At 49.2% G+C, this 27,939-nt stretch overlaps 3 protein-coding genes across 4 annotated transcripts; 1 reads left to right on the top strand and 2 right to left on the bottom strand.

Moving 5' to 3' along the window:
* Positions 1-42: 42 nt before the first annotated feature.
* Positions 43-9,024, bottom strand: PSMA6 (proteasome 20S subunit alpha 6). Its single transcript, XM_032962744.2, has 7 exons — positions 8,868-9,024; positions 4,426-4,520; positions 4,105-4,186; positions 3,459-3,614; positions 2,260-2,438; positions 1,805-1,899; positions 43-395 (listed from the first exon to the last, which is right to left on the bottom strand). The coding sequence occupies exons 1-7, from the start codon at positions 8,941-8,943 to the stop codon at positions 338-340; spliced, it is 741 nt and encodes a 246-aa protein (XP_032818635.1). The 5' UTR covers positions 8,944-9,024; the 3' UTR covers positions 43-337.
* A 942-nt stretch (positions 9,025-9,966) lies between these two features.
* Positions 9,967-14,975, bottom strand: PRADC1 (protease associated domain containing 1). The gene is made up of 5 exons (XM_032962745.2): positions 14,815-14,975; positions 14,085-14,185; positions 13,595-13,704; positions 12,990-13,157; positions 9,967-11,942 (listed from the first exon to the last, which is right to left on the bottom strand). Exons 1-5 carry the CDS (start codon positions 14,900-14,902, stop codon positions 11,822-11,824), a joined length of 588 nt encoding a protein of 195 aa, XP_032818636.1. The 5' UTR covers positions 14,903-14,975; the 3' UTR covers positions 9,967-11,821.
* A 1,778-nt stretch (positions 14,976-16,753) lies between these two features.
* Positions 16,754-27,779, top strand: HOGA1 (4-hydroxy-2-oxoglutarate aldolase 1). 2 transcript variants are annotated; one of them, XM_032962747.2, is made up of 7 exons: positions 16,754-17,674; positions 18,526-18,654; positions 19,797-19,924; positions 24,268-24,402; positions 25,686-25,782; positions 26,293-26,426; positions 26,608-26,996. In XM_032962747.2, exons 1-7 carry the CDS (start codon positions 17,428-17,430, stop codon positions 26,779-26,781), a joined length of 1,044 nt encoding a protein of 347 aa, XP_032818638.2. In that variant the 5' UTR covers positions 16,754-17,427; the 3' UTR covers positions 26,782-26,996. The 2 variants fall into 2 exon arrangements, with proteins under 2 accessions (XP_032818638.2, XP_032818637.2); XM_032962746.2 differs by lacking the exon at positions 26,608-26,996 and adding an exon at positions 27,003-27,779 and having other exon boundaries at positions 16,759-17,674.
* The last annotated feature ends 160 nt before the right edge of the window (positions 27,780-27,939 follow it).

The following is a 27,939-nucleotide window of genomic DNA, read 5'->3' as shown; positions in this document are numbered from 1 at the left end:
CTTGAGGCGCCAAGGGGAACACAGAAACAAGGAAACAATTGCTGCAGTGTCGAAACCACTTTATTGTCAAGTGACACGCACCGTACACACTATCAATGGATACCTGACTTGCCCACCACCGGCTCGCCTTTTGGGACAATCGACAATTGGCGAAGGAGGGCGACAGTCCCTGTAAGAGACCTGCATGGAATTTCCCGGATGCCCTGTTGACATGAAGCTCAATGGCAATGACGCAGATCACAAAGAATGCCTGCGTGGGCCTAAACAATCGTTTTTCTTTTGTAAATTCCCAACAGTACGGTAATTATTGTAAAAAAAAACAGCGCTGACGGTAAAACTAATCTTTCTCCGCAATGGCGACAAGATGAGTATCGATCTCCACCTCCGAGAGGACCCTGCAAAAACAAAATCCATGTGAGCGTAGACAGATGGCCTAGACGGGACTCTAGGATGTCAGAATATCAGAATCATAATATGAATTTATACTGGAGTCCGATGAGCTATAAAGTTATTTTTCACAGATATCCATTAAAATGTCCCACAACTGTCCCCATAAACTATAGCCACAGCGTACACTCGCTATCCTGGGCTAATGCAGGGGTGGGGTGCCTCGGCACATTCGCTTTCTTAACAAAACCCCGCTATTTCCACAAAGACCAATTTAGCATATTTACAGTTTGAAATATACTTTGCATGGGCTTTTTAATATTGTAAACATTTTTAAAAAGTACAAGCGGAAAAATCCCCCAGCAAAAATCACAAACCAATAGTGGAATGCGCAATCCAATGCTACAGTAGTCAACTGGGACTGCCTGGCACGCATGACGTTATTTTGGGTGAGAAGCCTGTGGAGCGGGGACGGGGGCAGCAGTGGTTGAGTGTGGGCAGCAGCTCAAGGTTTGGGCCGCTCATATAAATTTCCCGTGCAGCCACCGACGTGGGCTGCGGTTCCCTGTGCTCGCTGGACGTAGGAAGGGCTGTTAGTTGATTTTTTTAAAATTGTGTCACGGATTCCAATATCGATTACAAGTCAAGGGTTTTATAATGTTTTGTTAAAATGTGTTGAATCCAAGTCTACGTCTGCAACTAAGTTGAACTCACTACAATATTAATGATCCAACCGATTGCAATGCATGAACGTTCAAACTGCACGTTGCTTTAAAATGTGATTTTCCATGGGGCAACCCATCAAATACAAAATGTATACGAATAACCGTACAGCCCTTTGCCAATGCAATATTGGATGAAGACTTCACCACATCATGCCAGTTATCGGGCTCACAGTTGTTAAACCGGTAATCTACTTAATGCATACTATTGCTAATGATGCTAAAAACTGAGATTAACTACCCTAATCGCGATCCAGGGATGCGGAGGAGGGCATAGCTGTATGCGTAGCACTATAGGTCTGGGATTTTTCATCATCATCATCATCATCCTGTTTACTCATTTTACACTTGAACCTTGCAGCCATATTTTATAAAAGCTTGGCACACGCAACTGATTGCGTGCAGTTTTCTCGGTACCAGGGTTAATAAACATCCCTATGCATTAACAATGGAATAAAGTAATTTCCAATGAATTAAGGGTATTTATTTCACCAAAAAAAGTCAACATTAACTGGTGTTATAGGCAAGAGCCATTCATAAATTCCATGGAAATGTTCAGCAGAGTACAGCTACATTATTCTAGAACATGAACCATTGTAAAATTTTTGCATATCTTTATTTTTGGTATTTGACACTGGTAACGGATGTGGACTTCCTGCGAGGTCAGCTTTTCCCCGGGCAACACTCGGCCTCACCTGAACTTGGGATTGTCCACCGTGACGATGCCCACCTCGATCTCCGAGGGCTTAAAGTCGGCCGACACAATGGTGGAGAGGCATGTGATCGCCGTCTGTGAACAACGCGACACCACACGTGGTCATCCGATGGTACGGTCCGTAACCGGGCCGATCAATGCCCGGAAGCTCGGTGGCACAAGTAGCTTCCTCTGCATGGGCCAGCTGCCGGCAATTGTAAGTGGCAGACATAACAGAGTCATGACGAAGCACAAGGGCCTGGTTGATGCAGATCTCTGACATTACACAACTAATCACTTTGCTCACAAACCTGGCAATGGCACACATGCCTCACAAGTGAATCATGACTAAGCAAGCAATGTGGAATCTGAGTCATGTTAACTTAAACCAAGACTTGGATGAGGAGTGTCGGTGATAATGTTTGGCATGAAGGCAAAGGAACACTTGGAAAGCACCTCCACAGTCTGCTCGAAGCTCCAGTCCGGCTTCTTCTTGAGCTTCTTCTCCAGGAAGCTGTTAGCCTCTGTTTGCTTCACACCCGCACTCGTCGCTTTGTAGCCACAGAAGTACCCGGCCGGGTCGCACTTGTAAAGCTGGGGGCCCAGTTCCTCGTCAATGCCGATCAGCATCATGCCTAGCAGGACGATCATCGGGGCCAGGTGGAATCGGGGCACACGGGGCGGGAGGGAAACGGCAGTGCCGACAGATGTCACCAGCGAAGTGAAGGAATCATCACTGCGAATTATTTAATTAAAGCATGCGCTTAGGACACAGTGAAGATGTGCTAAATAATAAACAGCAATTGAAAAAATATTATATGACAAAATACATCTAAATTATTGGAGTCTTTAGAGAAGTTATAAACGCAGTGACTTATGTTATTCAGGCAAATGAAAAGAGCTGATAGGAGGCTGCTCCCAATACTGGATAAACCGAATGGATCCAGAACTATAACTGAAAAAAAATCATGTTTGGTGGGAAACAGAGGCGTAGCATCACCCAAAGTATATAAAATGAACATTCTTGCTCGGTTTTGTCAAGAAATGTTACTTGTGTAATCCAGGTGGAGATTTGTGACTGGCCTCAGATTTCATAATTGCCATTCCTCTTGCCTGTCCTCATCGGTTAAACATTTCAAATGAATGTATTAACTTATCAGAGCTTAACAAAACAGCGCTGTCAGTTATCAGTGTCCACTTTAGTTCATAGTTCAGTTCATTTATTTGGTATAGCCCTGTGAGCCATTCGGCTCTTGAATCGGGTGCAACCGCAACAAACAAAAAAACATGAACAAGAAAACATCTTAAAGTGACTACTGGGCTTGTCATAGTTTCAGTAGGTACCGTTTATATCAGATACATGGAGATAGTGTGTGGGCAGTGCATACTTGCCAACCCTACCAGTTTCAGCAATAGGCGCCTATTTTAACCCATTTTACCACAAAGCTCATCATGCTACTTGATAACATTCGTGAAAATCAGTTCAACACAGCATCAATGAGATGAAAAGGTCAGTCTGGTTGACAAGACTCCTCAACATGGGGAGAGGAATCCATGATCGAAATCCAGGGGTACAGTAACCATGATAGTAACAACATCAGCGTGATGAGGTGACCGACGGAGTGAACCAGTGTGGATGGGGGTAGGGCACTTACAGCAGCCCAACGGCCTCATCTCAGCGTTTTGCGTGTACACCTGCGAGATATCCGCCATGCGCTTGCACAACATGTCCACGGGGATGTCGTAACCGTACTTGTACTTCCAGTTGGCCGCCTCATACCGTCCACGCTGCACCTGTGAGCGCCCGTCCGCTGGTACCACCGAGAGGGGAGAAAACATCGAGTACAATCAACGAGAACCACTGAGAACTTGTTAAGCAGGGTGTGGTGGCAACTGCCTACAATCTAGCGTTATGGCGGATGAGCTAATCCGTAGCACTTTTGAAACTCTCAACCTTCTGGGCTTGCTTTGTGGCCAGTAATTCGCATGCAAATCAGGATCATACTTCGTGACATGTTTATGTTCAGTCCGGTTAGTGATCGGCTCGTGTGAGTTTATGACATGTACTCCAGTTCTCTCACGTGTAAAGCATCCTTTAATTTTTTTTAGAACTCTCCTAAAACGTGTGTCTCGAGAGTTAGTGAGGCTTTCCTGGATACATACCATTCCCAATATTACGCTGGATATCATTAAAACCCACGTTGATGTCAGAGAAAGGTTACTTTCACAAACATGCCCACTGCCACTGCTGCTGATAGCAACGAGCTGTCAAACAGGGTAAGTGAAGGTGTGCGTGCATACCCGTCATGCCGGTCATCATGCAGCCGATCCCGTTTGTGATTTTGTAGAGCTGCGTCACCGTGCTGGAATCAAGCAGCTTGTCCTGAGAAATGAAAATAAAACCACATGACTTAGTCTCACCAGGATTACATCCCCCACTGAACTTACATATCCAACGCGATTCACGAGCGGGAAACAACTGTGTATCAGTTGTTAAAATTTCAGCAGTAAAAGCAAGGTGGAACAAAAAGTCACACATTAATGCCACTCCACCCCTGCCCAGATTTTAACACCCAGACCCTGAGTGGGTGAGTGGGTGAGTGGAGGGTGAGTGGGACGCACGGGCACTTTCTTCTGTGTGACCATCACTGCACAGTCCTTGCCCCGCAGCCCCACCGACGTGAGGCCACCCTGGTTGATGGCCTTGAAAGCATACTCTGCGAAAACAGCAATCGTGCATGGCATCAGTCCACATGACCTTACTGATTCCAATATCATGAGGCAAAATATAAAATAGTGTAATTGCCCATCATATTATGGTTATTGCACGTTAACGACCCAGTGTTTCTTGACTTTGTCGATTAAGCCATCTCTGCTGCCTTTCTCTGATGAATCGATGTCTTCTTTCATCTGCACTCGTCTGGATTCATCTTAATGAAATCTAAATTACGGAATGTGATGTACTGAATATAATTTACTCTGACAGTCATTTATTACAAACATGTAAATAATGAATTACAATTCTAAATCACCTTCATCATAGCGTTATAAGAGCTGTTTGAGTTAACTTTCTATCAGGAAAAAAGTAAAATAAATGTTTCCAACAAAAATTGGTTTTCCAAACTAACATTTTTCCTCACCTGTGAGAGTGAATAAACAAATATAAACACGTGGTTCTCGACTTATGTTTGTTACAAATGTGCAAGTGTTATAGGAATAATTTAATTACTAACAAGTATCGACTTAATGGATTCTGTATTGATGTGAAAAAAAAAATAACTATTTATAAACCAGAAGGGCAGGTCGGTGTTCACTAATTTTCGCAGAAAATGTGAGCAGGTCGCTTTTAACCAAAATAAGTTTGCACTCGGTTACAATAACTTACTGGATTCTGAATTTATGTGAATTTGAAAAAAGTAACTATTTATTATTGATCGGAAGGGGAGAGGTCTATGTTCACAAATTTTCACTATAAGTGCGAGCAAAGGTCATCAAATTGATTCTGCTTCTTTATTTCAATTTCTATTCGATGTCCCAAAAAAAAAATTGTCAAACACAAATAAACTTCATAGATTATTTATTTCTTATTTTTGTCATGGTGTGCAAAACGAAACGATGAAATACAAAAACAGCGGCGCACTTGGCTTTTATTAAGTCGCGCTGGTATAGTTTTGGGAAAAAAAATATTCTTATTGTAACAAACTAATAAATAGTTACAAACTAATAATGAATTAGTTACAACTTTAAAGTCTTTCATGAAAAAAAATAACATTGCATGAAAATCCAAGTAGCCTACCCAGCGTTACACACAGCGTACAGTGAGGGAAAAAAGTATTTGATCCCCTGCTGATTTTGTACGTTTGCCCACTGACAAAGAAATGATCAGTCTATAATTTTAATGGTAGGTTTATTTGAACAGTGAGAGAAAGAATAACAACAACAAAAAACCAGAAAAACGCATGTCAAAAATGTTATAAATTGATTTGCATTTTAATGAGGGAAATAAGTATTTGACCCCCTCTCAATCAGAAAGATTTCTGGCTCTCAGGTGTATTTTATACAGTTAACGAGCTGAGATTAGGAGCACTCTTAAAAGGAGTGCTCCTAATCTCAGCTTGTTACCTGTATAAAAGACACCTGTCCACAGAAGCAATCAATCAATCAGATTCCAAACTCTCCACCATGGCCAAGACCAAAGAACTCTCCAAGGATGTCAGGGACAAGATTGTAGACCTACACAAGGCTGGAATAGGCTACAAGACCATTGCCAAGCAGCTTGGTGAGGTGACAACAGTTGGTGCGATTATTCGCAAATGGAAGAAACACAAAAGAACTGTCAATCTCCCTCGGCCCGGGGCTCCATGCAAGATCTCACCTCGTGGAGTTGCAATGATCATGAGAACGGTAAGGAATCAGCCCAGAACTACACGGGAGGATCTTGTCAATGATCTCAAAGCAGCTGGGACCTTAGTCACCAAGAAAACAATTGGTAACACACTACGCCGTGAAAGACTGAAATCCTGCAGCGCCCGGAAGGTCCCCCTGCTCAAGAAAGCACATATACATGCCCGTCTGAAGTTTGCCAATGAACATCTGAATGATTCAGAGGACAACTGGGTGAAAGTTTTGTGGTCAGATGAGACCAAAATGGAGCTCTTTGGCATCAACTCAACTCGCTGTATTTAAAAAAGGAGGAATGCTGCCTATGACCCCAAGAACACCATCCCCACCGTCAAACATGGAGGTGGAAACATTATGCTTTAGGGGTGTTTTTCTGCTAAGGGGACAGGACAACTTCACCGCATCAAAGGGACGATGGACAGGGCCATGTACCGTCAAATATTGGGTGAGAACCTCCTTAACTCAGCCAGGGCATTGAAAATGGGTCGTGGATGGGTATTCCAGCATGACAATGACTCAAAACACACGGCCAAGGCAACAAAGGAGTGGCTCAAGAAGAAGCACATTAAGGTCCTGGAGTGGCCTAGCCAGTCTCCAGACCTTAATCCCATAGAAAATCTTTGGAGGGAGCTGAAAGTTCGAGTTGCCAAACGTCAGCCTCGAAACCTTAATGACTTGGAGAAGATCTGCAAAGAGGTGTGGGACAAAATCCCTCCTGAGATGTGTGCAAACCTGGTGGCCAACTACAAGAAACGTCTGACCTCTGTGATTGCCAACAAGGGTTTTGCCACCAAGTACTAAGTCATGTTTTGCAGAGGGGTCAAATACTTATTTCCCTCATTAAAATGCAAATCAATTTAACATTTTTGACATGCGTTTTCTGGATTTTTGTTGTTGTTATTCTGTCTCTCACTGTTCAAATAAACCTACCATTAAAATTATAGACTGATCATTTTTTTGTCAGTGGGCAACCGTACAAAATCAGCAGGGGATCAAATACTTTTTTCCCTCACTGTATATATTGTCAGGCATTCGGCACAAATCACCAAAACTATATGTATACACTAACAGGGATCTCTTTCAGCACACAAAGTATAAAATAACATGTCGGTTCATCATCCTATGGGCTTCCTGTCTGTACAATGCCCTTTTGTCAATCTACTGCTAGATGGGAAACTCCCCCACGTGGTTTGCGTAAAAAAAAGGAAGACTGTGAAAAATACACAAAGTGGTGAAGTGGTGGTGCAATGGTTAGTACACTGCTCTACCAACCCAGCGACCTGATTTCGATTCTCAACTATGGCTAACAACCTTGATGGGTGAAATATGAGCGTGACATGTGAAACAGTCCTCGGCATCCCCTGCACTGATTGACCAGCGTGAAGTGAGGACAAACCATCCCTAAAGGAAATACACCGTTGAGGAATTGTCAATCTACTGTTGGCTTTCATCCAACAGTGAACTTACAAAGGAGAGCTTTAATTTAGCATTAAGTGTACAATTACAATATAATTGAGAGAAGGGACACGCTGTTTATTGACAGATCACAATCAGATAAATACTAGCCCAATACTAACACTAACTAGCTCATCACCCCCTCTATACCTAAGGCTATACTTGAACCCTGCACCAACACCTAACCCCCAGTTTTCAGGCGCTGCCAGCAACCCTGTCATGTTTTGCTCTTTCTTTAGTGTTCACAGCGCCACCTACAGCACATCACACGGGTCAAAATGTCCACGCAGTTTCTGAAATCGGAGAGCAGTCGACCAGACTAGAACAGAAATCAAGAAAAGCCAAGCTCTTCTGCTCGTCTACTTTGATCTGACGATGTCAGGCGAATTTTTGTCGATTTGGTCATAGGCCATCACAGATTCGCTTTTATTGGTCACGTAGAAAAGTCAGTTACAATTAAACGTTGTCACCGCATGCGATTCCAGTTAATGCTCTTGCCCATCACAAACAACGGCTCCACACCGACAAGAGCGGGACATGTCAGACCAGCTGCTGGTTGCATTTAACAAACACTACTAGGCAATTTTATTTCCCTCAACTTATACAATATGCGGGTGAAAAGTTGAAGCCATCAGAACATTACTACGTAACAATGGATGCATCTGCACTGCCCTCTGCTGTCCAACACGGAGCACACAAACCTAATGTGCACGGTCACCCACCCCAAGCACTGTCCAGCCTAAATCCCGCGAAACTTTAAAGATTGGGCGTTACGTTGATATCAGGAGCGGATTGAGCGACCACCCATTGTAAACGCCGACAGTGACGGGGTGCTGGGTCAGGCAAAGGCCGCTCAGGCCGCCCCGTGACTCGGCTGAATTTGCAGGGCCCGGCCTGGGCTCTCCACCGCACCTCACCGCGCCCGCCTCAACACAAATCCGCGGGGCACACGCGCCCGTACAACTGCTCACACCGCGCGCAATTCTACTGAAATCATCTTAATTACCTCAATTTCCTTCACTACTCTGCACTCGAATAGTTTAAGTGTTTACACGCGGGATGAATGAATGGCAGTTTACAACCGAGCCTATCCCGTTAGGCCGCAGCCGGTGCGACCGCTCCCGCTGTCCAGCGTGACTCGGCTCGAGCCGGGATCTCCTCGCTCCCCGTCCGGCCTGCGTGGAGGGAGGGGGGAGGAGGACACGCACCGACTTGGTAGAGGCGGCCCTCGGGCGAGAAGATGGTGATGTGGCGGTCAAAGCCCGCGCTCGACCCGCGGGACATCGCGGACTCTCGCTTCGGCCTGGAAGGAGATCAGTGTTTCTTGGTCCTCGCGCGATTGGCCCCTGCACAACCACGTGCCCCGCTGAGTGGGCCAATCGCAAGCGCGCGTTTTTTGCTACGTGCCGGCGGCCATATTGAGTAGGGAGGGAGGTGGATGGTTACTTCCCTTGGCAATATGGCCGCCAAGCTGTCATCCTCAATGTAAGATGTGGAGTCCAAGTCGATTTGGGAACTGTTCTGACGTTTGGCCTCTTTTCCTGGGATGCAACATTTTACGAACACTGTATAGAAAAATCTTCATTCACAAAAATCGTTGTTATCAACACGTCTGATTTTTTTGTAATTGTGAAAATATTTCCCCAAAATTGAATTCCCTGCCATCAGCTAGCTTCATGTTACCAGGAAAAAAAACGTATTTGTCAAAACGTTTTGTTATTTGCGCTTGTGCACCACTGCCAACGCAGTATCATCAAATAACCTGTCCCGAGACGCCGTGTCCATTTGAGACTCCGATAGTGAACTGTGGACCTCCGTGCATGCCGAGTACGACCTGCCGAAGCAGATACGGCCACTGCTAGAGATCCTTTGAGATCACTTTTACTGTCCACACACGTGGGGCACAGATTCCCACATTCTCTGCTACAGGGACGCGTGTGTTCCACGGCAGAGAGACAATTAATTTTCAATATTTTGTAGAATCTACAACGGGTGGCTGAAACCCAAATGCGAAACCAGGATCCCACCAGGGCAGGCTTAAGTGTTGTCCACTCATCGCACTGGCCATCTCTAAACACGTCCGATTCTTCAACCCATAACTTAGTTATGTTAACTGCAACCGGGAGCTTTATGGCCTTTCCTGATATTGATAACAGCATTAACATAAAAATCACTTCAGTAACTCGGGGCTAGGGTTGAGAAGTTTAGATCCCTATAGCTTTTGTAACCCGAGGTCTTGGGAACCTGGTTTAGCTCAGAGGAGCCAGGCCATCTGCCGCCAGACTGACAAAAGCATCGCGCATGCCCTTATTAATTCACTGTAAACTTTATTCATGGTTGCTCGCTGCCGCATTCTCACAGAGCCACACACTTCTGCTCGGAGGCGATTGCTCACAAGAAAACAATAATGCTCATGACATCGACCCGCCTGAGGTAAGAAAAAAAAAACATAACAAGGATCACGCTAACAATTGGGCTTTTTAACGAGCGGCTTCAGTGCACCTCAACCCAACACAATGACCACTTCAAAGACCGGAGAGTTCTGACGATCACGGTTACCTAGCCATTCATGCTTGTGTTGCGTGTAAACAGCGTGGTTGAACATTTTAACCAACACGTTCGACTTAATGATGCAGGCCGCAAAAAAAAAACATTCAGGCTTCACACACTTTTGTAACTTAAGACTACTGTCGCAAAGTACACGCTGTTCCAAAACACAAAGACAAAAACATAATTATCTAGAATCTACAATTATCATCACAACTGACATCAACAAAAATACATCGGTGGCAGAGTATGTTTCGATTCAAACACTTAGTTCCAGTCCAGTTCTCCCATTAGTATTTTCTTTCGACCAAAATTACTCATGCAAATATTTACATCCACAGTACACACACATTTACTTCAATATCAGCGCAGAGTTATGAAAACGCCTGTATCGGTTAACTCCACAGTTATTTGATCAAGTTTCGGTTTGATCTTAGAATTGATTTTCTTCTCATTTCTTTTGTTTTATTGTCTCGTCACATCTCATTTGTATAATTGTTTCTGCTGCATTCACCTAAACGTACCCTCGATTAAAGTGTCTTGATAAGTGCCACAATTATTACATTTCAAAACATTTTAGATCATCATTTTACATGTGCCGGATTTGATGCGTGTATTGCTGAGCATAAACATTTATTTTATTTTACAAACCTCATGCTGCACCACGCAGAATGTGTCTGCGAATCCGGTCCAGTTCTACAACAGTCTTTAACACAGCTTTGTTATTACCCAAAGAGCTTACTATGCATGGCTAAGAGCGCATTGGTGCACAATAACAAATGTCTGATCCAGCCACCTCAATCTGTGATGCCTCAAATACCCTGCACATTCCCCTATCATGGATGGAATCAATAAACGCAGTAAACTAGCTCATGGTCCAGATGCCTCAACTGCACCATGTCAAGAGATGAAACATGGCCACGGGAAAACAGGGGAAGAACGGAAATACCAATCCTCAAACTTGGGACAGTAGAAGTCGAGCACAATTATTCAATTCATTGGACCCTTATTACATGACATAGGCGCTTGCCCCCCACCCCCCGAGGCCTAACCGTCTAACTTCAAAATCATTCTCATGCACCTGAGGTGTGATGTGTGCCAAAGTAAGCAAGGGATTTCGTGAGGCTTCAGCTACTAAATCTGAACGTCGGCAGCAGTGGATGGATGTGTGGTGACGGAATACTGTACTGTGGAACGACGGTCAAGAAAGCCTGAGCCGCACTCAAGCATTCGAGCAGCCTTGTTCACAAAAAATACTCATTGATCACCTGGCTCCAGTCACAGCTTCCAAATGCTTGTGACATGTTCTATGATAGGTTTATAACTGCAATTACACCAGTACTCTCACAAGTGTGAGACAAGCCCGCCAAAACAACACAAAGTGATTTTTTAAATTCAATCGAACAGAAGTGATGGGTCTGGTTAATTGCCATGCTTGCTTGGGTGTTTCTGAGTTTCACTTAAATACATGCAAATTGGTTTCACCTTATTCAGCTTCAGGTAATGGGACTGTGATTAAAAAGTCTAAGCAGCCACTGCTCAGAAATGTACAATTGTTGGAATGCAATGCTTAAATTCTGATGATGGCCAGGCAACTCGCCGTGGCAAGTTTGGTTCACCAGAACGTCCAAGGTGGCTGCATCAGCTGGTAAGTGTGCATGGACGTGACGTTCACGGGGATGTTGATGAGTGCCGAAGCGAGTCCATTCTGCAGCAGAGACCTCCGGATCATATACCTGTGTGGGCAGGCAAGGACACGAAGCGTCAGAAACAAGGCCGTTCGCTTCTTTAATATCATACGAGATTCCACGACTACAATGGGAATTTAAATACTGACATTTTTATCATGATAATCCTAATGGACTAATGGAACCTGATGATCATAAAAATCTAGTGTATTAATAAAAAGATTGCATGTAGACATTTTGAAAAAATTGCTTTTGATGAATTCAACCTGAATGCGCCTAATTTCGTAAGACCTCAGAAGCTAAGTGACGTGGAGTCTGGTTAGTACTTGGATGTGAGAGACCGCCAGGGAATACAAGATGTTGTAGACTTGGGTGGTCAGGAGATGACAGAATACAGCAATGAATGCTTGAATCCGTGCGGAGCATTTAGCGTTACCCCCATGCATGTCTATGTTTTCTCCAGGTACTGTAGGTTTCTCAAAACATGCCAAATACTAACTCAACTGTAAAACTGGCCAATCATTGCTAAATAAGAGCTGCCTATACAGCACTTTCGACTCTGAAGGCATTTCCTGGGTAATTAACTCAAATTATTCATCATTGTTTTAAATGGTGATGCCAGGGCCAGTGGCGGGGCATATTTGGCAAGGGCCCTCGTGCAAGCAAGTTTACCTTGGTGATCTCGTCACAGAGCATAAACCATCATGCCAACTCCGGTCATCCTCGCAGCAGCGTCTTTTGGCCAACCATAGAACAAAGATGGTCACTGCATCGCGTGCTTTCAGATGTGCTTCTGTGGCCGTCTGGAACGCTCTTCCTTCCAATATTAGGAAGTCACTGGAGCTGTGCACTTTTGAATCTATATTGAAAACGAATTTCTTTAAAACTTATTTTTGTGTTTAGTTTGTTGTCCTTCCCCCGCACCTCCGTACGGTGCGAAATAAGTTCAATATACAATGAAATGGGGCCTCCTATCACCTTCCTCCCTCTTCATAACAGTGCCCAGGCCCTGGTGCAGTTGCAACATCTGCACCCTTGATATCTGCACCACTAGCCTAGCCCCAAAGCCTCCTCGATGTGTGGTGCTTTACCCACCCGTCCTTGCCGAGCAGGAAGAGCGCCGGGATGGAGGCATGACGCTCAGTGCCGTCCTGAATCATGTCCACAAACGAGGTGATGTCATCGTAGGCATTGTCAGCGATGATGATGGCACGCGCGCCGTATCGCTCGACGGTGCGCGTCTTCGACAGGAAAGAGCAGTCCCTGCAGGTGTGGCACAACAGGGACAGTTGCTCTGGCGCTGCCATATGCATTCGGGAGTGACAAATTATAATCTACACCATCAAGGGTAGCCTGATCATTCATGACGCTGAATTCTAATCGTGATTCTTATGCTGTGAAACAGCTGAGTGAATCATGAGTGTTACACATTCTGATAACTGTTGAGTGTTGCAGGAAAGCACATCATGCTACAAACCCATTCCAGCCACGCCTAACAATCAGTAGGGGTGAGCGATATCTGAAACCAGTCCTGGGAACCCCCCCCCCCCCATTCATCTCCGACCAGCTTGGTGAATAATAAAACAAGCCCCATGACACGGCGTGGCAGGAGGCCTTCATCCAGCAGTGGATCGACAAAGGACCGTGCAGATAACCCATTGTGCAGGGGCGCAGCGACGGACGGGGAATGCGAGAGTCACCCTCGCTCGACGAGCGCGATCTGACCCCGCAGCAGCTCCCCGTTAGCGAGGTCGCTGCACGCGTCAGGGGGCTCGCTGGGCACCAGGTTGATGCTGTCGAAGCGAGAGTTCTGCAGTTTGTGGGGGGCAGGGGAATGCAGGGGGGGGGGTGTCACAACATCAGTGCCTGATGATTGTATTATGGCATGTGCGTGAGCACAGCAGCAGCAACAAAAGGCAAAGACATCAAAATAGCAGAGAACGATTAACAAGGTCCTTAATGAATATTGCACAACCAGCTAACTTCCAAGTACTCATGACCTAACGAGCAGTGTTCTGCTTAAACTCAAAGCATTCGTCAATGACACTGCTATAAAATGAAAAAGACAATGCAATAGGCGACGATAGGGGCAATGATAACGCAGTCTCACAAAACGTGTCCTGTGTTGGGCTTGTATTGATAGCATGGTGACATGCATGGTTAACATTGGCGACAGAACCAGGTACTCACAAAAACTCCGCCGAAGTCCTTGGCTGGTCGCACCTGGAACAGGTATCGGATCTCACCTGGGCTCAGCACCTGAAAGTATAGGTGCTCCCCGACCGTGTGTCCTGGGAAAGGGCAGGACGCATGCGATCACCTGGGGCCCAGCTCGGGCCCTCGAATGATGCGGAGGCCCCAGTTAGACCCACAACAGACAGGGGGTACTAGTCCGTTTTCACAAAGACAGAGGGGGCCTCAATTCAGATACAGCATTCAGGGGAGGTAAGACCGCTCAACTCGATCCCTCAAGAGAAATGGGCCAAGTCTCCCAAGGGAAAGGGCCCCTAACGCAGCACTTGAAATAAATTATGGCCTCGAGATGAGGTCCCCTCAAATGGGACTGACCCCCCCACCCCACAACACAATGATTAAAATAATTTGATATAAAAATGTGGATGAATCATCATTATCATTAGACGTTATTAATCTACTGCTGGATGAATGCCTCCCCCAAACAAAGTTGTGTACATTTATACAGCATCTAACAGGGACCGCGAGCCTCCAATACAGATCCATCAGCGATGCATGCACCCAGCGCGATCGCTGAAGGGAAGATCCGACCCACATCAGGACCCCATCTTGACCGCGGAGGAGGCCCCCTTCTACGGCCGTCGTCACCGTCAATTGACGCAATCTGGGTGAATGCCCTGGCGGCCGGCCCGGGGCCGCGAGTCGAACCGTTCCACTCCACCTTTACCGAGGCCTCGCCTGTGCTGCACGCAGAAGAGGAGGAGAGTGAGGAGAGGGAGGCCGAGACGAGACGGGGCCCGGTTATTCCGACTCATGGCTCCTTCGGGGCAATGCCGCCTCCTGTCGGTAGAAATCAGCTGTGCGTGACGTCACAAGTGCGTCATACGGTCCCGCCCACAACCACCAAAGCCCTGCCCCCCCTCCTAAAGCCCCCCCCCCTCCAAAAGGCCACCCCTCCTCCCAAAGCCCTCACCCCATCCGAAAGCCTCCCCCCATTCCACAACGTTGGTTGCTCGCAGTGTTTATGGTTTCGTGCGCGCAGGGATTCCTCACCGTTGTGGTCAGGTCGATCTTCTTTCTCTCCATCCCGTCACCTGCACGGTGCGTGTGGCGCGTGTCTGGTCACAAAGGCAATTTTCTACCCGGAGGAGTTTCTCTCAATTTTTCCAAAATAGTTTGTAGGATTTCACAGCAAGAGCAAAGGTTTGTGAACACATTCCCAATTTGGGCAGCTTCAGATGGCAGTGCGTGTCATGAGTCTGGGTGATGTGGTTGCGAATCTTGAAGTAATGTCGAATTTCAAACCAACGTTATTTCCAACGGCAGAAATACTGCGGCTGGTAGACTGGAGTAGGTGGTATACGACTGATATGGGACCGTACATAAATGACGTCACGCACCTAGGGGGGGGGGGGTCAGACATTTGTGACGATGTGTGACGAGGGGGGGGGTGAGAAATGTGACGTCACATCAAAATGCGCAACTTTAAATAAATATAGACAACACGTTCTACTTCATTAAATAGACTTTTTAATAAATGTTTTCTCCTACAACATCAGAGTACAGCGCCACATTAAATACGCACTACAATGACAATAGCTTAAAGCGATTTGAAGCATGTTTTATATTTTTTGGGGGGGGTGGGGGGGGCAAAGCTTTGTGACGTCATATTTGAGGGGGGGGTCTGATTTTTTGTGACGCCGTGTGACGAAGGGGGGGGGGGGGTCAGAAATCGTCCAAAATCGCGTGACGTCATTTATGGACGGCCCCGATCCAAAGCTGTGGCGAAAGGCATACTTGGATGTCGCGTGTCGCCCGCATGAGGGCGTACGGATATATTCTCCGGAGTTTGGAAGGGTGGGGGCTGGGGGGGCCCGAGTGAGTTCTCTTCTCCCCGGGATCTCGAGAAGCGTAGTCACGTGACAAAGCCCCCCTTTATCCCGCTAAAGGGGTCCGCGTGACACCACCGCTCACCCCCTCAATATTCAACTGTTATTGACGACGTTCAATCCTCTCGCGCGGACGGCGTCGTCGCTGGACGGGACGGTTGGTGGCCAATGAACTTAATAGCAGCCAAGCGGGGAAGGAGTTATCCAACAGGACAATCAAGGCTTAAATGGAGCGATGATGAGATCAGTTCGTGTGCAGCGGCATTGGGCCGTGAGGGATGGGGAGGCCTTCATCCAGCAGTGGGTAGACACTGTTACGTTGCAATTATGGCTTTATTTTTTGGTGATTTCCAAAAGTTTTTTTGGTTTGGACATTTTTTTGTTGTAGTACGGAGTTAGACTGATGGCCTTAATCTAAGTTTGCTTGTGGTTGTTGTTGTTTGACTTGCATCCCACTGGAATTTTTTGCACACACCGTTGGCGTACGGTGCTTTTCTCAGGAATATTTTGATGGGGTTTTATTTTTCCAGGATTTTCTGTTTGCACAGTCACGTAGTCACTTTAAGATGTTTTCTTGTTCGTGTTTTTGTTTTTTTGTTTGTTGTGGTTGCACCCGATTCAAGAGCCGAATGGCTCACAGGGCTATACCAAAATAACTGAACTGAACAATGACTGATCACGACGGTGACGTTACAGACACCAACAGTTTGACAGAGTTGGCAACGGGGGTGGGAGGATCCACGTGGCAGCCACAGACCCCATGGGCCAATCAGAGGCGGCAAAGCGGCTACACCCCACCCCCCCGCCTGGGCGGAGGCTCGGCCGCTCTTTGTCTGAGTACTCAGCGCTCGTGATACCGACTACCGCTACGCACTCCCAGAGTACTTGTATGCCCGCGCTCTCTCACAGCATCATACTGCAGCACACGCCGGGCAGCCTCTGGTGTGCACGGCTTTATAGCAGTGAAGCCCTCAGCCGCTTACAAAGGACGACCACTGCGGAGTGCTGTGACGTCCACGTTGTGCGCAGACGCACTGTCAAGCGTTTGAGCGCATTGTCTAAGCACGTGAACACTTTGCCTTGCTTGGCAGAGGAGTTTTGTTGTTTTGTTTCTAAACTTCTCGCTGAGTCAACATCACCATCATCGCTGTGGTCAATGTTTGACATCTCGGCTTAAGCGCAGCCACTCACGAGCAGCCAGTCGGGGGCGCGTGGGGGCCCTGCTGCACACTCCACATTCCTCGGCCCAGCGCCAAGCATCCTTCGCAGTCACGGGGTTTAAAATCATCTTGGGGTAAAGTTAGTTGGACGTTTAAATATCCCGTGCTTTAGACTACAGGAAATATCGCGTAAAATTCCGGGGTGTTAAAGTCTCTTAAGGTTAAAGTTCAGTCACGCGAACAATTCGGGAGCAGTCGATTTATCGCTTAGCGGCAGCGACTGCAGTGCCAATGTCTTGGAGGGACCTCGCCATGCGGGCCTCCTGCGTCGTGGGCCAGGCTGGCCGGGCCCACGGGGCCCGTGCGGTCCATGGAGCGGCGGGTGTGCGTGCGGTCCACGGGAGGACTCAAGGAGGGAACACCCTCGATCTCAGCGGCGTCTTTCCCCCGATCACAGCCGCCTTCGACTCCCAGGCGAAGCTGGACCTCGGCCGCCTCGGGGAGAATCTGGACAAGTGGCTGCAGAAGCCCTTCCGAGGTGCGGCGTCTGGGTTCAACATGAGGGTCGGGTGGGGTCGGGTCGTTTGGCTCGTTCCAGCGGTAACACGGGCGACAGATTGGGTGGGCTCGCCACGGTGGGGTAAAACGTGGGTATAAGAACGTGTGGTCCTTCTCACCCCGGCCTGTGCTGTGGGAAATGTCGGTAATTCAGTCTGGGTGATTTGCGTTCTTGAAATGCCTTTAGGGGCCATCCATTTAGTACATACGCATGGAGGGGGTTAACCCAAATGCGTACGCTTGCGTATGGGGGGTCAACTGACAATGTACGTACGCATAGGAAACGGGGTGGGGGGGGGGTGAAGCCTCGATAATAATGCAGCCGGCGGTGGACTATCTGTTTGCTTAAACACGTTAATATTATGAATCATTGATCGTATCTGCGTGGATTAAATATCGGCCGTTCTATAGGATTCGGGGGGGGGGGGATGCGTCAAGTGTACGTACGCAGGTGGGGAGGGGTAGTAAGTACGCGTGCGTACAGGGAGCGGGGAGGGGTCAAGTTTTGACAGATTTTTGCGTACCTACTAAATGGATGGCCCCTTACGGGTACTTCTGACGATTCCAAAAAATCCATTGATTTGTCTTGTTAACGTGGGGAATATAGTGCCCCTAGTGGCTGCATGGCTTTCGTGAAGCAATCGCAACGACAGTGTACATGCCTCATCGTCCTTTTGTCAGTACCGTGTTGAAGATTTCGACACGCGGTCACGAGTGCACTTCCCTGCACACTCACCTGCCCGCTCATCTACAAACTTCGCATGTACGCTCACCAGTCCTCTCACCTGCCCGTTCACCTGCCCGCTCACCTGCCCGCTCATCTGCCCGCAGGGTTGGTGGTTCACGGCTCTAACGGTGAGCCGGTGTTGCTGCGTCACGAGGAGCGGACGCGCGTGCTCGCCGCGGTGCGCGCGCGCGTGCCCAGGGACCGCCTCATCCTTGCGGGCTCCGGATGCGAGGGTAACTGGAATCCCACCCCCTTCCCGGAGGGGTTCTTAACCTCACCCCACCGGGTAAACCAGGGACCCCTCAATCCTAAAGTGGCCTTACTCCTGGGGACCTCATACCAGCGGGGTCCTGTACCACAGTTGCGGTCACTCACACTGTAGGGACCCCAGCAAAAAATAACTCTAATAATAGGCCCCCCGTTTTTTACGCTCGTTTACACAGGAAACCTCCAATTAGTCCCAAGACCAATTTTCAGGAGGGTACTGCCAAGTGTTTTTGTTGTAGGGGGCGATGTTTGCAATGTAGATTCCAATCGAATAATTTTCAGTGTAATTTAAAAAATTTGACAAATTTGGACCATTATGCCGCACACGATACTCTTGCGATTGACGTCACGGGATATTTAACGTCCACTCTGAAGCAGACGGTGCACATATTCATGGGTTATACACCCAGCGCAGAATTAACCAGGGCGGCCGCTCGACTTTAACCGTGATACTCTGCAACAAGCGGCAAATGCGCCACCCTCGAGGACATTCCGCGAGAGACTTCAGGACCCTCGTGCACAAACTCCACGCGAGCAGCAGAGCTCCCTGCCACTCAGCGCTCCCACACGAGGGCGCTCGTGTAACACTGTGGTTCCACGTGGCGAGGGAACATGACCATGGCTGCGCATGACTGACTACCCGTGCGTGACTGCGGGTCAATGTATGTGGCCATGACTGCCTATTCAAAACTGCCCGTGCGTGAATGTCCATGACCGTATGTGATTGTGTATGACTGCCGATGCATGACTCTGGCTGCCTGTGCATGGCCGCGTGTAAATATGTGACTGTACGTGACTACGCGTGGCTTTGTGACGGTGCGTGGGGAACGGTAGCGCGGTGGTTAGGATGCTGCCCTTCGGCCAACATCAGTGACGAATATCTGAATTGGTCCTGGGCTTCCCCTAGGTAGACTCAGCCACAAATGAGTACCTGGTGCAGCATGTAAAAATCGCCACTGGGGAGACAAAATCGGCCGGGCGCGGTGCTGGCCATCCACCCCCTCGTGTGCCGTGCCGGCCTTCATGGGTGCTCCCTAACAGCACTTGCACCAAAAGTCTGTTGGGATCTTTGTCTTCGTGACGGTGCGCGACTGCCCATGGCTGCTAGGCACGTACGAGACGCTGGAGCTGACCCGCCGCATGGCGGACGCGGGCGCAGATGCGGTGCTTGTGGTCACTCCCTGCTTCTACCGCGGACGCATGACAGGCCCCGCGCTCGTCCACCACTACACCCAGGTGCGGCCCACGGGGCGACGAGGGGGACCCGGGGGGCGGTGGCGGCTCCTCGTGACTCAACGTTGAGGAGCTGACAAAACTCCATCTTGGGATTTACTTGTCTCGTGGAAGACAAGCTGTTGGATTAGTTGAGAAAGAGGAAAATGCTGGCAGTGGCTTCATCATAAGCACTTTGTCACAAAGCGACGTACAGACTGAAATATAGAACCACAGACTCGCACAGAGAACCACAGACTCGCAGAGAGAACCATAGCCTTGCACAAATAACCATAGACTCGCACAGAGAACCACAGACTCGCACAAAGAACCACAGACTCGCACAGAGACCCACAGACTCGCACAGAGAACCACAGACTCGCACAGAGAGCCACAGACTCGCACAGAGGACCATATCCTTGCACAGAGGACCACAGACTCGCACGGAGAACCACAGACTCGCACGGAGAAACACAGACTCGCACAGAGAACCACAGACTCGCACAGAGAACCATAGACTCGCACAGAGAACCATAGACTCGCACAGAGAACCACAGACTCGCACAGAGAACCACAGACTCGCACAGAGAACCATATCCTTGCACAGAGGACCACAGACTCGCACAGAGAACCATAGCCTTGCACTGAGAACCACAGACACGCACAGAGAACCACAGACTCGCACAGAGAACCACAGACTCGCACAGAGAACCATAGCCTTGCACAAAGAACCACAGACTCGCACAGAGAGCCATAGCCTTGCACTGAGAGCCACAGACTCGCACAGAGAACCACAGACTCGCACAGAGAACCGTAGCCTTGCACTGAGAACCATATCCTTGCACAGAGAACCACAGACTCGCACAGAGAACCATAGCCTTGCACAAAGAACCAGAGACTCGCACAGAGAACCATAGCCTTGCACTGAGAACCACAGACTCGCACAGAGAACCACAGACTCGCACAGAGAACCACAGACTCACACAGAGAACCACAGACTCGCACAGAGAACCACAGACTCGCACAGAGAACCACAGACTCGCACAGAGAACCATAGACTCGCACAGAGAACCACAGACTCGCACAGAGACACCATAGCCTTGCACAAAGAACCACAGACTCGCACACAGAACCACAGACTCGCACAGAGAGCCACAGACTCGCACAGAGAACCACAGACTCGCACAGAGAACCATAGACTCGCACAGAGAACCACAGACTCGCACAGAGAACTACAGACTCGCACAGAGAACCACAGACTCGCACAGAGAACCACAGACTCGCACAGAGAACCATATCCTTGCACAGAGAACCATAGACTCACACAGAGAACCACAGACTCGCACAGAGAACCACAGACCCGCACAGAGAACCATAGACTCGCACAGAGAACCACAGACTCGCACAGAGAACCATAGCCTTGCACAAAGAACCACAGACGCGCACAGAGAACCACAGACTCGCACAGAGAACCATAGACTCGCACAGAGAACCACAGACTCGCACAGAGAACCACAGACTCGCACAGAGAACCACAGACTCGCACAGAGAACCACAGACTCGCACAGAGAACCACAGACTCGCACAGAGAACCATAGACTCGCACAGAGAATCACAGACTCGCACAGAGAACCACAGACTCGCACAGAGAACCACAGACTCGCACAGAGAACCACAGACTCGCACAGAGCACCATATCCTTGCACAGAGGACCACAGACTCGCACAGAGAACCATAGCCTTGCACTGAGAACCACAGACTCGCACAGAGAACCACAGACTCGCACAGAGAACCACAGACTCGCACAGAGAATCATATCCTTGCACAGAGGACCACAGACTCGCACAGAGAACCATAGCCTTGCACTGAGAACCACAGACTCGCACAGAGAACCACAGACTCGCACAGAGAACCACAGACTTGCACAAAGAACCATAGCCTTGCACAGAGAACCACAGATTCGCACAGAGAACCATATCCTTGTACAGAGAACCACAGACTCGCACAGAGAACCATAGCCTTGCACAAAGAACCACAGACTCGCACAGAGAACCACAGACTCGCACAGAGCACCATAGACTCGCACAGAGAACCACAGACTCGCACAGAGAACCATAGACTCGCACAGAGAACCACAGACTCGCACAGAGAATCATATCCTTGCACAGAGAACCACAGACTCGCACAGAGAATCATATCCTTGCACAGAGAACCACAGACTCGCACAAAGAACCACAGACTCGCACAGAGAACCACAGACTCGCACAGAGAACCACAGACTCGCACAGAGAACCATATCCTTGCACAGAGGACCACAGACTCGCACAGAGAACCATAGCCTTGCACTGAGAACCACAGACTCGCACAGAAAACCACAGACTCGCACAGAGAACCACAGACTCGCACAGAGAATCATATCCTTGCACAGAGGACCACAGACTCGCACAGAGAACCATAGCCTTGCACTGAGAACCACAGACTCGCACAGAGAACCACAGACTCGCACAGAGAACCACAGACTTGCACAAAGAACCATAGCCTTGCACAGAGAACCACAGATTCGCACAGAGAACCATATCCTTGTACAGAGAACCACAGACTCGCACAGAGAACCGTAGCCTTGCACAAAGAACCACAGACTCGCACAGAGAGCCATAGCCTTGCACTGAGAACCACAGACTTGCACAGAGAGCCATATCCTTGCACAGAGAACCATAGATTCACACAGAGAACCACAGACTCGCACAGAGAACCACAGACTCGCACAGAGAACCACAGACTCGCACAGAGAACCACAGACTCGCACAGAGAACCACAGACTCGCACAGAGACCCCATAGCCTTGCACAAAGAACCACAGACTCGCACAGAGAACCACAGACTCGCACAGAGAACCATAGACTCGCACAGAGAACCACAGACTCGCACAGAGAACCACAGACTCGCACAGAGAGCCACAGACTCGCACAGAGAACCACATATTCGCACAGAGAACCATAGACTCGCACAGAGAACCACAGACTCACACAGAGAACCATAGACTCACACAGAGAACCATAGACTCGCACAGAGAACCACAGACTCGCACAGAGAACCATAGACTCGCACAGAGAACCACAGACTCACACAGAGAACCACAGACTCGCACAGAGAACCACAGACTCGCACAGAGAACCACAGACTCGCACAGAGAACCACAGATTCGCACAGAGAACCATATCCTTGCACAGAGAACCATAGACTCGCACAGAGAACCACAGACTCGCACAGAGAACCACAGACTCGCACAGAGAACCACAGACTCGCACAGAGAACCATAGCCTTGCACAAAGAACCACAGACTCGCACAGAGAACCACAGACTCGCACAGAGAACCATAGACTCGCACAGAGAACCACAGAATCGCACAGAGAACCACAGACTCGCACAGAGAACCACAGACTCGCACAGAGAACCACAGACTCGCACAGAGAACCACAGACTCGCACAGAGAACCACAGACTCGCACAGAGAACCACAGACTCGCACAGAGAACCATAGACTCGCACAGAGAACCACAGACTCGCACCGCACAGAGAACCATAGCCTTGCACAAAGAACCACAGACTCGCACAGAGAACCATAGCCTTGCACTGAGAACCACAGGCTCGCACAGAGAACCATAGCCTTGCACAGAGAACCACAGACTCGCACAGAGAACCATAGCCTTGCACAAAGAACCACAGACTCGCAGAGAGAACCATATCCTTGCACAAAGAACCATAGACTCGCACAGAGAACCATAGCCTTGCACAGATAACCATAGCCTTGCACAGAGAACCACAGACTCGCACAGAGAACCATAGCCTTGCACAGAGAACCACAGACTCGCACAGAGAACCATAGCCTTGCACAAAGAACCACAGACTCGCACAGAGAACCATAGACTGGCACAGAGAACCATAGCCTTGCACAAAGAACCATAGACTCGCACAGAGAACCATATTCTTGCACAGAGGACCATAGACTCGCACAGACAACCACAGATTCGCACAGAGAACCACAGACTCGCACAGAGAACCATATCCTTGCACAAATAACCACAGACTCGCACAGAGAACCATATCCTTGCACAAAGAACCATAGACTCGCACAGAGAACCATAGCCTTGCACAAAGAACCATAGACTCGCAGAGATCCATCGATTTAGACGGAGACTCTTAGACTTGCATATAGACCCAATCAATACGATATCACATAACGTGAGTGACAGATCTCACTTTCCCCGCAGTCATAATTAGGCAACGCCTTAACCTGGAACTCGCGGGTAAGGTAGCCACAAGTGCCATGGCGATGTTCCACCGCACACACTGCTGGTGGTGGACGCAGGTGGCTGATGGCTCCCCGGTGCCCGTGGTGCTCTACAGCGTCCCGGGAAACACGGGCCTTGACCTGCCCCTCGACAGCATAGTGGCGCTGTCGCAGCACCCCAACGTCATCGGTGTCAAGGACAGCGGCGGCGACGTGAGTGCCGGGGGACGCCAGGGGACGCCAGGGGACGCCGGGGTGGGGGGGGGGGTACCGGGGGGACACCGGGAGACACCGGTGAAACAACGGGGAGACACTGGGGGGACACTTGGGAGACAATGGGGGGACAACAAGAGACACCAGGATACAGGGGGGGGCACTGGGATGCTACCTGGGGAGGGACATCCCTCTCCTGGCGGACAATGGCCCTCCCGTGGGGAATAGGGATGAGTTTTAAATTACATTTTTCTGTGCCTTCGGGTTCACGATGGTGCCATCACTCGACGCCACGCGACTCCACCGAGGCAGAAGAATGGGAAGTGATCCGAAATTTCATATCGAGCCGCGATTTATGACTTATTCAAACTAATCCGACGATCGCCACACTGTGGAAGTTTAAGGTGCTCCACTTGCTAATGGTTCCCGGTGGTTGGTGGTTCGGTGATGGATGTACGCTAACGAGTTATTCGCCGATGCTCTGATGAGTTGATGTGGCCACGCCGTACGTAGTTCGGGCAAAACCCTCTTCGGTATCGGAGAGCATGACGGTGATGAGTCCCCACCACCAAACCCCTGAGCGTGGCTGGCGACGACAAGATGAGCGACGCAAGCAAAGACGAATTTAGCATCGCTATCAGAGACTGTGCCAAACACCTATATGTGGAGTACGTTATATATAAAGCATCTCCCGACATCGCTGATCAATTGCCGTGATGATGTTTGGTGTGGGGGGGAAGATACGTGCAACTCACACACTAAGAGTGTTTCACTAAATGTCTGACTGCTTTTGTGGACTTGACTAAAGAGAATGACTAAAATAATAATTTACAAAATGCTGACTAAATGAACGCTGCCGTGGTGTGAGGCTTAGGATTACTCTGGGCCTGCAATCCAGAGGTCACCGGCTTCTCTTCCACCTCCCGGCATGGCAGTTCAAACAATGGACACAAGAATTGCTTTTTTGTGTTAATTCTGTTGTCCTTCCCAATCATCTCCGATTATCACGGTTGATTAAATACAGTGGAAAATATTTTCAACAAACATACATTTCCTAAATTGTCCGCCTCTGTCCACCCAGCAGGGTAATGGGTACAGCACAGCAAGTCGATTGGCAGGTCCTGTATGATGGGGTAAAATGTGGGTACTCCCACGTCGTCTGAGACGTCTGGCCTGCATGGTCGAGTAATCCAAAATTCCTTCGGTACTGGCCCTTCCACCAACAGGGGCTTGAGCAAGCAAAAGCAGGGCTGTACATTTATTATATTAACGCTGTTCTCCAGGTCACCAAGATGGCGCAGATCGTGCATCTGACGCGCGGGCAAGACTTCCAGGTGCTGGCTGGGTCCGCGAGCTTCCTCTACCCAGCCATCGCCAGCGGTACAACCTCACCAGCACCGGGCCTCACCATGACAGGGTTTCAGGCCTCACCAGCACCGGGCCTCACCATCACAGGGACTCACCAGCATTGGGAATTTTGCACTTACCAATGCCACAGTAGTTGTTGGTATTCGATAATTAAATAATGCCAACAGCATTACTAAAATAATCCGTTCAGATTGTCAGAAATATGCAAAACGCATGTGAACATTTTTTTTTTTATCATGCACCCACAGAACGCGCAATATCTTATAAGTTGTAAAATGCTGCGTTAAGATTAAATATATTTGTCGCCTTATCCTGCTTGAACAAAGAGTAGCCGGTAAAGTTAGTGCACGTGCCCTGGGTCCTGAACCTGTGCAAGTTGGCAGGAGTCGTGGTGGGCGTGGTGAGCTCTGGGTATGTGTGGTGTAGCCTGGGTGTGTCTGGTATGCCCTGGGTGTGCCGGACCCGGGGTGTCTACTCACGGGTGGGCTGGTGTTCTAAACCCTCTGCGTGTGCCGCCGACAGGGGCGGTGGGCGGGGTGTGCGCGCTGGCGAACGTGCTGGGCGCCGAGGTGTGCGAGCTGGCGCGCCTCTCCAGGGAGGGCCGACACAAGGAGGCGCGGGAGCTGCAGCTGCGTCTCATTCGGCCCAACGCCGCGGTGAGGCCGCGCGAATCCTGGGCGTCGTGGAGATAACGTCGTCTTCTTTTTGAACTTCGGTCACTGGGTCTTCTGCTCCTGCTCTCGTTGCCTCGACGTGTCGCTGCTGCCTCCAAGAGTTCTGTTCTACGCCTCTTCTTCCCTGATCTGTCTCCACTCCCACGTGCTCCTCTCTCTGAAGGAACTTTCTTCGGCTGATGCGCACTCCGGCCACGCCGGTTCAACGACACACCGAGGCGTGCTGCGCACAAACGGCGGGAAGGCGCGACTCCCACGACGCCTTGCATTCATGTCATCTAACCACCACACTGCACGTACAACGCTCTCAGCCTTGCCTAAGGCACCAGCTCGATAGAGCTGAACGTATGGGGCCGTTTTGTTGTTTGGGCCAACCGGCTCAAAAAGAGTTGAAAAAGTGACCATGCCCACAGGCGGCAGTGCCAACAACACGAGGTAAAACTCGGAAACTCATCGGACTCAAACTGTTGCATATGATGAGACGCATGTCCCACGGGCGTAAGAGTTGATTCGCATCACTGAGTCGGCGCGGCGTTGTCGCCCCTGCCGCCCACACAGGTGACCAAGCGCTTTGGCGTGGCCGGCCTGAAGCGCTCCTTGGAGTGGTTTGGCTTCTACGGGGGCCCCTGCCGCTGGCCGCTCCAGCCGCTGGAGCCGCACGAGGAGGCAGCCCTGAGGGCTGACTTTGAGGCTGACGGGTGGCTGTAGCTCCTGGCCCCCAGGGCAGCTCGGAGGGCTTAAGTTGGATCCTTGTTTGGCCTGGCTCTTAATCGCGATGACGGCTAAAGCTGACTTTGTAAACGAAGTGACTGAACTCGGTTGGAGTCTCAGCAGTAGGGTCTCGCGCCTCCTCTGTCTGAAGTTTGACCACGGTTTAAAGCAGTCTTTCTCAATTCCATATCTTACAGCAGTACCGTGGCGCCCCAAGCAATGGAATTAAGAAAGACTGCTTTAAACCATGGCTTGTCCGTGATTATAAACCATGGCGTGTCTGTGATTATAAACCATCGGGTTGTATGCGGTACGAAGTGACTTAAAATTGAATATGAATAGAAAATATTGGTTTTCACGAGAGGCAGACCCCACGGGGGTTACAGGGACTGGGATGGAGGCTTGGCCTTCTGGACGAATAAGAACCAGGACGACAATCCGAGAGGGTCTCCGCTGCTGTTACCACCAGCACCGCGATATGTAGCCACTGCCACGTGCTCTTTTGCAACATTTACCTGCCAATATTATCGTCTTTATTACAGCAATGCAGTATTCAAGGCAATGCGTGCGTCATAAAATGTTACGCTCACGAGAGAATGATATAATTAAAGTTGATCAAGAATCGTCTTGCAGCAATGATTCAGTTAAGCATCGGTAATTTGTAACGGTGCGGCCCTGTAATTGCTGGCTTACGCAACTGCTGGCTGAGGGCCTCCGCTACAGGGAGCCGTAGAAAGCCCCTCTAGGTGTCTGGCCCACCCGTTCCACAATGGCCAGGCGTCTT

Source organism: Petromyzon marinus, chromosome 29 (genome assembly GCF_048934315.1).
Source record: "Petromyzon marinus isolate PM22_M1 ecotype Great Lakes invasive population chromosome 29, UKy_Petmar_22M1.pri1.0, whole genome shotgun sequence".
Taxonomy (NCBI): domain Eukaryota; kingdom Metazoa; phylum Chordata; class Hyperoartia; order Petromyzontiformes; family Petromyzontidae; genus Petromyzon; species Petromyzon marinus.
Note: the sequence above shows the minus strand (reverse complement) of the source record. Positions and strands in the feature narration are given on the sequence as shown.

What these genes read in the sequence shown, in the direction of transcription:
- PSMA6 (XM_032962744.2), bottom strand. Translation starts at nt 8,943, where the DNA reads ATGTCCCGCGGGTCGAGCGCGGGCTTTGACCGCCACATCACCATCTTC. An exon ending in GATGAGGCCGTTGGGCTGCT is followed by an intron (nt 2,439 to 3,458) that starts GTAAGTGCCCTA and finishes TCGTCCTGCTAG; the next exon opens with GCATGATGCTGATCGGCATT. An exon ending in GTGGACAATCCCAAGTTCAG is followed by an intron (nt 396 to 1,804) that starts GTGAGGCCGAGT and finishes TTGTTTTTGCAG; the next exon opens with GGTCCTCTCGGAGGTGGAGA.
- PRADC1 (XM_032962745.2), bottom strand. Translation starts at nt 14,902, where the DNA reads ATGAGTCGGAATAACCGGGCCCCGTCTCGTCTCGGCCTCCCTCTCCTC. An exon ending in ATCGCGCTCGTCGAGCGAGG is followed by an intron (nt 13,158 to 13,594) that starts GTGACTCTCGCA and finishes CCACACCTGCAG; the next exon opens with GGACTGCTCTTTCCTGTCGA. An exon ending in TTCCTGCTCGGCAAGGACGG is followed by an intron (nt 11,943 to 12,989) that starts GTGGGTAAAGCA and finishes CTGCCCACACAG; the next exon opens with GTATATGATCCGGAGGTCTC.
- HOGA1 (XM_032962747.2), top strand. Translation starts at nt 17,428, where the DNA reads ATGTCTTGGAGGGACCTCGCCATGCGGGCCTCCTGCGTCGTGGGCCAG. An exon ending in CTACCCAGCCATCGCCAGCG is followed by an intron (nt 25,783 to 26,292) that starts GTACAACCTCAC and finishes TGCCGCCGACAG; the next exon opens with GGGCGGTGGGCGGGGTGTGC. An exon ending in TCATTCGGCCCAACGCCGCG is followed by an intron (nt 26,427 to 26,607) that starts GTGAGGCCGCGC and finishes CTCTCTCTGAAG; the next exon opens with GAACTTTCTTCGGCTGATGC.